This window comes from Fusarium mangiferae (genome assembly GCF_900044065.1).
Source record: "Fusarium mangiferae strain MRC7560 genome assembly, contig: FMAN_scaffold013, whole genome shotgun sequence".
NCBI classification, from domain to species: domain Eukaryota; kingdom Fungi; phylum Ascomycota; class Sordariomycetes; order Hypocreales; family Nectriaceae; genus Fusarium; species Fusarium mangiferae.
In genome coordinates, this window is record NW_024573933.1 from 289,549 (window position 1) to 301,163 (window position 11,615).

General features: G+C 49.5%; 4 protein-coding genes across 4 annotated transcripts; 3 read left to right on the forward strand and 1 right to left on the reverse strand.

Annotated features, from left to right (window-relative positions):
* Window positions 1-1,020: 1,020 nt before the first annotated feature.
* On the forward strand, window positions 1,021-3,659 carry FMAN_00094 (uncharacterized protein; the record flags this gene model as incomplete). Its single annotated transcript, XM_041821902.1, has 3 exons — window positions 1,021-2,085; window positions 2,139-2,402; window positions 2,460-3,659. 3 exons carry the CDS (start codon window positions 1,021-1,023, stop codon window positions 3,657-3,659), a joined length of 2,529 nt encoding a protein of 842 aa, XP_041687636.1.
* Window positions 3,660-3,848: 189 nt separating this feature from the next.
* On the reverse strand, window positions 3,849-5,640 carry FMAN_00095 (putative alpha-glucoside transport protein; the record flags this gene model as incomplete). Its single annotated transcript, XM_041821903.1, has 3 exons — window positions 3,849-4,045; window positions 4,100-5,022; window positions 5,102-5,640. The coding sequence occupies 3 exons, from the start codon at window positions 5,638-5,640 to the stop codon at window positions 3,849-3,851; spliced, it is 1,659 nt and encodes a 552-aa protein (XP_041687637.1).
* An 802-nt stretch (window positions 5,641-6,442) lies between these two features.
* On the forward strand, window positions 6,443-8,584 carry FMAN_00096 (uncharacterized protein; the record flags this gene model as incomplete). Its single annotated transcript, XM_041821904.1, has 1 exon — window positions 6,443-8,584. One exon carries the CDS (start codon window positions 6,443-6,445, stop codon window positions 8,582-8,584), a length of 2,142 nt encoding a protein of 713 aa, XP_041687638.1.
* A 909-nt stretch (window positions 8,585-9,493) lies between these two features.
* On the forward strand, window positions 9,494-11,388 carry FMAN_00097 (uncharacterized protein; the record flags this gene model as incomplete). The annotated part of the gene is made up of 3 exons (XM_041821905.1): window positions 9,494-10,075; window positions 10,135-11,074; window positions 11,135-11,388. 3 exons carry the CDS (start codon window positions 9,494-9,496, stop codon window positions 11,386-11,388), a joined length of 1,776 nt encoding a protein of 591 aa, XP_041687639.1.
* Window positions 11,389-11,615: the final 227 nt, after the last annotated feature.

Consider the following 11,615-nt stretch of genomic DNA (forward strand, 5'->3'; position numbering starts at 1 on the left):
ACCAGCCATGCCACATTATTCTTCCCGTACAAGAGACGCTTGTCGGCGTATTCATGGCGATTCTGCGAGCACGAGCTTATTCTCACTTCGTTGCAACGCGCTATAGGCACTACATGATTCTGGCAATAGTGAGAGAAGTACACTTTGACCGCGTGTAATACCTAGCTTCAGGAGATATAGATCGACGGTCGTATTAGACTCGTAGAACTTAAACACGTTCGATGAATGTCACATCCAAAGTGCCTGTTTATTCTCTGTTTGCTTCTGTCAATGGTTTTGAAGACGAAGCCTTCTGAGTTTCCATCTTTTCCGGATTCAGCAAGCTTTGTGCGGGGTGAATACTTGCAGCACACAATAAGATGAAGCGTACCTATCACCTTGTACTCTCGACCCCAATTTTCAGCGTTCCCCACACCCCAGCCGCTATTTCTTTAGTGCTGCAGCTTAGCCTAAGGAGCCAGTACTTATTAGTTTCCCTTACCCCTTCTAGTGCTGGCAATTTCACTTCTGGTAAAACCCATACAGCTCTGGCTCAAATGGAAACACGAATGGCGGATACGACGTCGATTGAGTCACCGGAAATACAAGATGATCAAGAAAAGTCCTCGTTTGTATGTGATACATGCAATCGACAATTCTCACGATATGAGCATTTAAAGCGACACACTCAGACGCATACTCATACAAAGGCTATCGAATGCACCTACTGCAGTAAAAGATTCAGTCGCAAGTTAGTACCATCTACCACCAAGAACAAGCATTTCATTTGAGACATACCGATTAGTCACTTACTTCTGGCGGATCTCTAGGGATGCGGCACAGCGACATGAACGGTTGCATGAACGCGAAACACCTGAAGGCATGCAATTACAAACCCCAACTGCTTCGTCACTACGGCGAACCTGTGCGCCTTGTTCTAAATCACGCATCAAATGCTCTGGAGGGACACCATGCACTTACTGCGCCGTGAGGAATTTTGTATGCTCTTACCTGCCCCGGAAACGACGGGGACGTCAAATCATGCTTAGTGCCTCTGAAGAGCAGGGTTCTGGAGGTGCAACAACGACATCAACTGTGCAGTCACCTGGTACTGTAGCTACGCCTGGGGCCGCACTCGATTGGCTCGAAACTACGACGCGCCAACAAAACATGGCTTCTGCTGTTCAAACCCAGACAAATTTGGTACAGAGTGATCAAATGGTCAGTAACGGTGGCCAAAGCTCGTCAGTGAATAGCCATCTTAGGCGTGAGCCTGAAAGACCGACAAATATCGTTGATGAGATCACAAACACCTACTCGATGCCCACAAACTGGCTTCCATTTGACGATGTCCCACTAAACAGCTCATTGCTGCATAATCTCAACGACATGCCCCGTCTAGCATCTGAAGTCGATCATGCATCTACAACTGCTCCCCAGAGCCTCGAGACGCAACCATCGTTTCCAATCCTTCCAGAAATACACGAGCAGAGCCTACAACAAGACCATGTTTCTGCCTTGATTGCTTCAATGGCCTCAAACAAGCAAAGGAAAACGCAATTTTCGGACACTAGTGACGATCCTGCGCTCCCCGGCACTAAAGCCACGCATTATTCAGACGGAGCGGGGTTCAGGGAAAGCCGAGCAGAGAGATACATGCGCCAACGACGCGCTGCTTATGGTGAGGACCATGGGCCAAGTCCGGGCCAGCAGGTCCACATATCATGGATCAGCGACCTAGAGGCCAGAGTCGCGGCAGCAAGTAATCGGATTGGGGCATTAAGTGACGTTCCAGATAGTATATTCGAGGAGCTCATGTCAAGACTGGACTCTCATGCGACCAGCTCTCATATACTTGCCGACTTTGCAGCGCACAAAGAGAGTCTGCTAGCCAAACGTACTTTTCAACTATTTATCGGTCTCTACTTCGAGCACTTCCATCCGGTAAACCCCTTCGTTGACAGATCACATTTGTCTATCCCTCTTTGGGGCTGGAGCTTGTGCCTAGCTACCGCTGCGATTGGTTCTAAATACTTTGGTTCTGAAGAAGTCAATCGCTTTGGAGATTGCTTATGCTGTATCCTGCATGAGCTCATGACAAGAGAAGTATATCAATCGTCATCTCACTATCTGGTAACAGTCTAGCTGACTTTACATAGCTCGATTTTGTCGACTCTCAAGAGCCGGTGCCTTACATTCAGGCTCGGATCCTGGCTTCAGTCGGACTCTGTCAGAGTCGTCAGCCGGAACTACTCAGATGCGGGTACAACGGCTTAGCAATGGCAGCACAAGTATGTCTTCGGCTTCGCTTATTGAGTGAGGATGACAATATCGGTTCGTATCAGAACGATCAAAGTCTGGAACAGAAGTGGATTACTTGGCGATTTCGAGAGACACGAAGAAGGACGGGTATTTTTGTTTGGGTAAGTAGCTCGCATCCCTTGCCTATAGGTGCTGCCACATTCTAATATGACGCATAGTTAGCCAGTTGCTACTTTGCTTTGGCTTCTGAGCATCATCCGTGCTTGTTCCCCAATCAACCACAATTGCGGCTTCCATGCCGAGAAGAACTATGGGCCGCAAAGTCGCCAGAGGCTTGGTCTACGGCAAGCTTAGCAGGGAGAGACGCCGATCTAATAACCTTCTCTGCTGAAGAAACCTCACGACCTACAGTGCCTGAAGTAACACTGGAGCTTTGGCGACACTTGAAGTCGCAGAATTCACCGAATTCCTTTGCGACCATTGTCATAATTCACATGCTGGTCCATCGCAGGTGGGCCGCTAACGGATATTTGGCTGATGCACTTCGCGACATACCACAAACAAATCGGCCAAACATCCATGTACCTGAGAGAAAGTACCTTGGTTCCGTACCCGAGTACATAAAGTGGCGCAATCAGTGCTGTGACTGCTTGGATGTGCTGCACTGGGAAGCACTCAGTCTATCAGCCAAGGCAGAAGGACTTGAAGATCCAGTATTACTGCATCTACACCTAGCTCGACTCTCACTTCTCGCACCAGTCCAAGAGCTCTTTGCGTTTGCTGACCAGAGTACTCTCTCGGGGATCACACACATGACCCCCAGTAATCTCTATCGTCACGGTAACGTCAGCTCAGAACCAAGACAGACTGTCAAGATCTGGGCGACTCAAGATCGATATAAAGCTCGCCTGGCTGTAATACATGCTGGGGCTGTTCTGTGGCATGTGAGGAGATATTCATCAGACTCGATTGTTGAACCATTTGCGGTCTTTCTTGCATCGTTAGTGCTCTGGGCTTATGGCCAAACTTCAAACATTCGAAGGCTTTACGAATCTGCATGCACTATGGCACAATCTCCATTGAGCGATAACGAGGACTCTGTGAGTTCCGCGCCTACGACACAGGGTTCATTAGAGAGCCATGGGATGCGCGACTATGCGTCAGCCAGGCGGCGGATGCCAAGCGCCATGCAATTAGACAGGCCGATGGACGATGAACTTGTTCAGTACTTTATAAGATTTGGTGAGGACCTGCGTCTTCCCCTTGAGGGAGTAGATGACCTGTGTGCAACCGAAGGCCCATTACAGATGCTGCAAGAGGTATCGAGTTTACTGATGGAACAGCACAAACCTTGGGGTATTTCTGAGACTTACGCTAGATTTCTACGAGACCTGAAAATGTCGCAGTGGGAACTGTGAATGCACATTAGGTAGAATCGGAGTTTAAACTCGTTAGAAGTGAGCCAGTGTGATGTCTTCCTAGTTCTGGGTTGATAACCTGATATCTCATAGAACGATCACTGATAGGTCTGAATGTATAGCTGTCTCAAAAGAAACCAAATCCACGAGCTCCAAGGCTAGCGGACATAGAGACGGCCCCGTACAGCTCTAAACCTTTACCACTCCTGCTCCCTGGCTGTTATCATAGGCATCGACGTGATAAGTCTTGAATTTCCTCGTCGGAAGCTTAGCCTCGAACATCAGGTCAAGTTCTTCATAGCTGCGACCCTTTGTTTCAGGCAGGCGGAAGAAAGCCCAGACAACACTGAGACACGCAAAAGCGAACCAGAAGAATCCAGTCTTGCCTGTGACAGAAGGGTTAGTATTCGTAAGAGCTAACATGGGAGTGATATACTAGCCTTTCCAATTCCATGCAGAAGGATTCATCATGTATGGCTGAATGACATTGGCAACGATTTGTGCCAGGTAGTATGAGGTTCTGGCCAAGACCACGGTCTTGGATCGCAGACGCGTGGACGAAACTTCGGCAGGGATGGCCCATCCGATTGGGCCAACAGTAAGAGAGAAGGTAAGGAGCCAGATCAAGCAGAGGATCGACTGAACCCACTTGACGGCGGGATTGGAAGTGTTGGTAGCTAAAGCGCCGATGATAAGAAGCCACATGCTCATGGCACTCATGCCTGCGAGATACAAGTTTCGACGGCCGATGTGTCTCATCAGGAACCACGACGCAATAGTACCACAGAATGCCATTCCAGTGCCGCCAAGATTGAGGTTGTACGAGGTCTCTGAGTCCAACCCCGCTTGTTGGAAGAAGTACGTGGCTGAATAAGCGAACTGGGCACCGCAGGTAATCTGACCAAGGAACGACACACAAGCAATCTCGGTACGGCGTATATCAGCCGCCTTGAAGCAATCGAAGTATGAAGTGCCCTCTGCAATTCGTTTCTCGGTCTCGTTCGTGTGAATCATCAGTGCAACGAGAGGCTTTGCTTGAGGCTTTTCGTCAGTGGCCATGAGACGGAGGACGCTCTTTTCAGCCTCGTCGTATCGACCCTTGCGGACTAGATACCAGGGAGACTCAGGCATGAATATACAGGCGACGAAGAGGAATGGGATCCATAGCCATTGTAAAGCAAAAGGAACGCGCCATGCCCAATCGTTGTCCCACTCGATGAAACTCTTGAGAACTCCAGCGCCAATGAGCTGTCCTGTGGCGAAGCACATGTTGGTGTAGGCGGTGAGGTATACGCGAAGAGGAAGCGGACAGAGTTCCGAAGCATACGCAGGACCGATCGTGGCGAAGATGCCCCAAGGCAGCCTTGGTCGCGAATTAGCCGAGGTGTCCAAGAGGATAGTCTATGTCGTGTAGAGCAGAGGGGAGAGCTTGGCCGACTTACCCACAGAGAATCTGTCCCACTGCCTGAAGCTCAACAGACATGCCAAAGAATGATACCATGACAAAAGCAGCCATCAACACCACGCCGAGGAGAAATGCAGGCCGATACCCAAAGCGCTGTATGATGAAACCATTCAAGATGGCGCCAACGATGGCACCGGCTTGCGGACCGCTGCCCATAGCACTCTGCCAGCGGGCAGGAATCTGGTATGTCTTGGTTGCATCCTGATATTCTCCAAATCGCCGAGCATAAGTAGGATAGGCATAGAGCGAGCCAATCAAGATAGTGTCATAGCCTTCCATGATAATGGATAGTGACACAACGAGGGACCAGACGACAGCCCACGGGTACGACTTGAGGGCTTGACGAACAGTCAGAGCATGCTCATGCGCATTCGCTGCCTGGGCTTCGTCCAAGGTAGCTTCCCAAGAGCCAGCACGGCCAAGCATGACGTTAGAACTCTTCTTGTCGTCGCGTGTGTCGTGCCTAGCTAGGCCTTCGTTGTGCTCTACCGAATGGGAAGAGATTGTCTTCTCCATGGCCGATGAAATGATTCTGTTTAATGCTGCTGCTGATAACAAATACTGATAGTAGAAAGGGGCTATGAATGGGAATGTTTGGCTTTGAATACTCAGGGCGTCCGAGCTCTATACTTTATACTTGGAAATGAAATGCCTGATTCTGGCGATTTGGAGCCTCCTTCAGCTGGGATACTTTGGAGTCGCATGACAGCCGAATTAGCTCTCAAGCCCCGTGGGGAAATGTCACGAAGTGACCAGAATGCGGAGAAGCAGACCACATCGGTGCCATGCGCTCAATGTGAGGCATTGGAAAAGCGTAAACAATGTCCATTGGTCTAGGCTCAAGACTAGGTTGGTCTGCCAGGTTCTTCGGGATTTCGTTGTGTTCTTGACCCTCTAGCCCCTAAGGCTACACCTAATCCGGGACAAGCCTCGTGGGTGAAGATTTATGTCGGACAATCCACCCCCACAATGAAAAGCCGATACTGAACTACTGACAGCCACTAAACCGTTACGACCAATCGAGTGTTGGTATTCGCATGGACGTTCGGTATTATCCCTCGTTCCACCCCCACTCTGTATTTCCTAGTACAATGTGTTTCCTGATGCTTCCTCCGAAGTGGGAGAAGCAGAGGCGTGATCAGAATCAGTAGCACAGAACCAGCGCCCGTACTGAGAGGGGTAGACAAGGGCAAGGTGCTTGGCTAAGTAGAGATCTGCATTTCTAACATGTATAAGAGAAAGTGCAGGGTGATCAGACCTTTATCCAATCTTGCCTCGTCTACTTCGTTCAAGTGATTGCAGCCTCACCGTCTTTCCAATGGCAGATAATCCTGTTTTCATCTCCTGGCAGACCACCTCACTGACCATAAACTTTGTCAAAAATGAGTTTGGGGCAATTTGTCTTTATGAGATTCTCCCCCTAAATCATCGCCATCAGAAGTCTGCTTCACCCCTCTTCGCCTCGTCTGAGCTACCACTCGTTAGTGTCAGGCTCAATGGCGAAGGCAATACCAATGACAAGACGGCAAAATCACTTGTTGGCGGCTATCTGTCTTCCAGGCTGCGATACAATAGTCATCAACAGAGCCATGATGGAGACATGCACAGACTGGACATTCATAGTGAGGATGAAAGGTCGGGGATCTCAGTGACTGCTCATTTGAGCGTATACGGAGACGTGCCTGTTCTTAGGTCAGCTGTCACCATCAGAAATGAATCCAAGTCGTCAGATGTTATTGTGACGCAGCTTTCATCTTTGACCATTGGCGGCCTCACAACAAGATCAAATGAATGGAACAAAGACTATGTCCTCAGAACGGCGACCAATACCTGGTTCAGGGAAGCTCAATGGCGCAAACACTCACTACCCGACATTGGCATAGACAAAAACGGTATCTGTGAACTGGGTGATGGCCACTCAGGGTCCCAGGCAACCTTTGGTCTCCAGAACAGGGGATCCTTCTCAACTGGCTCGTACCTACCAATGGGAATATTGGAGTCGGAGTCAAACTCGGATACCTGGGCTTGGCAGATCGAACACAATGGATCCTGGAGATGGGAAATCGGAGACTACAAAGATAGCGTCTACATCGCGACTGGAGGCCCAACTAAGGCAGACCACGATTGGAGACATACTCTATGTCCCGGCGACAGCTTCACCTCGCCCCCGGTCTCGCTGACTCGTGTTTCTGGATGTTTCCAAGACGCTATCCGTGCACTGAACGACTACAGACGACGAATCATTCGGCCGCATGATGACAACAAGAGGCTGCCGATAGTTTTCAACGACTACATGAACTGTCTCATGGGCGACCCAGATGAAGACAAGATCGAAGCTTTACTTGATCCCGTGGCCCAGTCTGGAGCCGAGTACTTTGTCATTGATGCTGGTTGGTACGCTGATGATAGTAACTGGTGGGATGACGTTGGCTTGTGGGAACCTTCAAAGAGGCGTTTTCCATCTGGCTTCAAAACACTGATGGACAAGATCAAGAGTAAAGGTCTCATCCCAGGGCTATGGTTGGAGCCTGAAGTCGTGGGCGTCCGGAGTGTCGTTGGTGAAAGACTACCAGAGGACGCATTTTTTCACGAGAATGGGCAACGGGTTGTCGAGAGAGGAAGATTTCAACTCGACTATCGCCATCCAGAGGTGCGAGCCTGGATGACCAAGGTCGTTGATGGACTCGTGGTCCATTACGGAGCTGGGTTCTTCAAGTTCGACTACAACATCGAAGTCATCCAAGGAACCGATGCTCCAGGCCCATCTTCCGCTGGTGCCAACCAGCTCCTTCACCAGAGATGCTACCTCGACTGGGTCCGGTCACTCCTCGACAAGCATCCAAACCTTGTGATCGAGAATTGCTCCAGCGGCGCGCAAAGGATGGATTACGCCATGCTGTCAGTTCACTCTCTTCAGTCCACCAGCGACCAGCAAGACCCTATCCTGTACGCTGCCATCGCTGCGGCTCTGCCAACATGTGTACTGCCTGAGCAAAGTGCGAGCTGGGCATATCCTCAGTCGGGATGGAGTGACGAACTCAATGCTTTCACTGTAGTGAACAGTTTGTTGGGGAGAGTCTATCTCAGCGGTAGACTTGATCGTTTGAGCACTTCGCAGATGGAGCTCATCATCGAGGGGATAGATGTTTACAAGACGATTCGTCAGCATCTTGTGACGGCACATGCTATTTGGCCTCTGGGACTACCTCGTTGGCATGACGACTGGATCTCGCTGGGCTTGGAGACTGGCAATGGTCTGTACCTTGCAGTGTGGCGAAGAGGCGGTGGCTGCTCAATGGAGATACCGCTACCAAGACTGGCTGGCAGTGGCAAGGTCCAGGTAAACGTCTTGTACCCCAAACGACTACCTACCCAAGCCATCTGGAACGAAGGACAAGATGTTCTAGAGCTCAAACTTCCTGAGACGAGGTGTGCTCGGGTTCTTCATATTACTACCTAGATAGACAATTGATCTGTTGGACATTTGCTTCACAGCCATGACTATCCCCAAAGTCTTTGCCTTCTCTGTCGGCTGAATGATCTCTCTCTCGATCTTATGTATATATTAGAGGGTACTGACCTTGCATAAATGGGTTTAAGGCAGGGTACAGGCTTGTCTAGGGCTCTAAGAGATTGCTAGGCCTTTCATCGAAAAATAAATCACATAGGGTATCAAGTACCTCCAATCTTCTGCATTTTAACTAACTACTCCTCCCTGTTGTGACCTAGCAGGCGGTCCTTGACATGTGAAGGAATAATACTATAGCTATATCCCTATGCCTGAAGCGACAAGCGCCTATTAAAATAAGCGTATATTTAACTCACGGACACTAGAGAAGTTAGGTATGAAGGATAGTAAATTTCCCTTTGAATGCGGAGAGGGGCAAAGGACTCGGGCTTCGATTCGCCAATCATGAGCTAATCCGAAATAAGGCCCATTTACAGGGGTGTCCAACTCCGATGGTGGGCTTAGCCTCGCAGCTAAGCGCCAGTTTACAGCAGGTCAGCTTAAGCCCCGTGGCTATGACAGTAATGCGTGTGGTCCGAACAAGCCCTTGCCCAATAAAATCGATTCTTGATTTGTCGCTAGGCTGTGCTGTTTGTGCCCTTTTATGTTGCTTATATTTAGAAGACATCATCATTGGACGGGCATCAATTTATCTCACTTTGATTACTACTAACCGCCAGCCTGATTCAACATGCCCCAGTCGAATCTTCAGCTACTAATGAGACCATGAGGTGAGCTGGGCAGTTTTCAGATTCAAAAAGGTGCAAGTGACCACCACTATTCCTCTCAGACAAGCTCAAACCTCTTGGTTCTCACTTGAATCTTCCTCAACAAGGTCTGATTTTCTTTCTCGCCGGCACCATGGTTGAATGGCATTTCGAAGTCATCCACAACATCACCAGCGATAGGAAGCTGCTTGGCACCATCATCTCGCCAGAATGGCAGATGTGGGATGAGGCCTATTTTAAGCGGGTGTCTGACACGCTTGCAGACCCGACACACACGGGAAAGCTTATGGCAGAGGGATGCAATAATGGAGATTCAGAAGAGCTAAACTGCACTAAAACATGCGACAGCGCCGAGTATATGTTCAGATCTCCGCAAAACCTATGGAACTGCATGACTCTATCGACTGTAGCTATGAAGGTCATTCCAGAGCCAACCAACGACACGGTTAACCGGGACAGTGAAAAGGACATGGATGCCATGTTCCACTTTGGTTCCCTGCGCGACTTTGACAGACTTTACGCCTTTAGAAAAGTTCGCGAGTGTCTGTGGCAGTCCTGCTCCGACTCCAAGTACGGCAAATGCACAGAGGATCTTTTCGACTACCAATGTAGCCCTATACACCAATTCAGCCTCGCTAACTTTGGCACGGTCCTTTCAGAACGCTATTGTAGCGTTGCAGATCCTGGATTCGACTTTGACCTCGTAGGACAGGGAGTGAGTACCATTGTCCACGCCACTATCGCCATCTCCATGCTCTGACAACATATGGGCAGGTACTCATATCGTACATCATGCAGTACGTTCTAGTCTTATTCTTTTGTCTCTCTTTCGCATTGACGCGTCAGTGGACGAAGAATCACATTTGGGGACGCGTTAGGAGGCTCATGAGCAAAGGCAGCTTGTTACCTTCTGCTCCCAGACAAAATACTAGTCCGCTAGTGAAGTGGTTCATCCGATTCTGCCGACAGTTCCCCAGCGCGATAACATCGACCCTAATAGACCTTCAGGAGACTCAGACTCTCTTCGCAGCAACCATTTCTGTAGCCACCATTCTGGCGTTCCACTGCTACACGGGCCTAGCCAACGTTGCTTCCATATCCTCCTACGTCCTCAACAACGAGATCGCTCACGGCGTGATCATCATCGGCATGATTCCTCTCCTCTTGTTACAGCTCGTTCTTCACGCGTCGGAACATCCATCGACATACACTCTTGGTTTTGTCTTGCTCAACTGGCTTTTCATCGTTATCAAGTCCGCACTTCAGAAGGGGGGTGCTGCTGGTTTCGAGAAAACCCTACAAAGGCAGTCATCATTGCCGGTATGCGGCAACAATCCTGGGGCCATGTCGTACTGTATGAACTACAACATAAAGACGGGTTTCACCCACATCAAGTTTAGTCTGATCTTCGTGCATGTACTGACTTTCTTGCTTTTCACGGACTGGACGCTAGACACGCTACATGGTTTCTATGAAAAGGACTGCCCCCCGAGAAAGTGCTCATTGGTGCGGAGTTTGATCAAGAAGAAGACCTTGGCCATTCTGACGGCATTCTTGGCGCTCGTGCCTATGGCTTTCGGACTCGCTGACCTAGTCCGATTTTACAAGGGATTGCGCGATCGGTATACCCCAGAGGGCGGACTGCCTTGGTCATTTGGACAAGTCACGGCAGTGGCAGTCTGGTTCCCGGTGGTCTGCAAGTTCTTGCACTATTGTGAGTCCTGTCCATTAATCCTTTCCCGCGCGTACGCGGTTGCTGACTTATCTTGTATAGGTGTAGTAAAAGATGGTGTCCAGGCCCGCATCGACAAGGACGAATATGTCGTATCACGTCGCGAAACCGCCACTTTCGAATTAAAGAGTTCTGAAGAACCTGGGCTAGATAATGATTCCTTGATCAGACCTGCTGTTCCGGGTAGCAAGGTTGAGGCGGAGACGATTGAGATGCGAGCCTCACTGGATGCTTCGGCGGAAAGCTTGCTCATGAGACCACATGCAGGCTGGAGTCCTCACATGGAGACCCCATGAGTCGGCTTTGTTGAGTTTTGTCGGGTTTGAATGTGTTTGTGCTCCGTTTCTAAGTTTGTTGGTATTGAAGCATGGTCATCAAGGAAGATGCTAGTGGAACCAGTCAGATCCAGCTCAATTTCCGCACCGTAATATTCATTCTCCTGGAGGCATGTCCTTAAACTCCACTCATGAATACTTTTGCATCTCTAGACCCTTAATATGTTCCATGTCTCTGATATACTCGA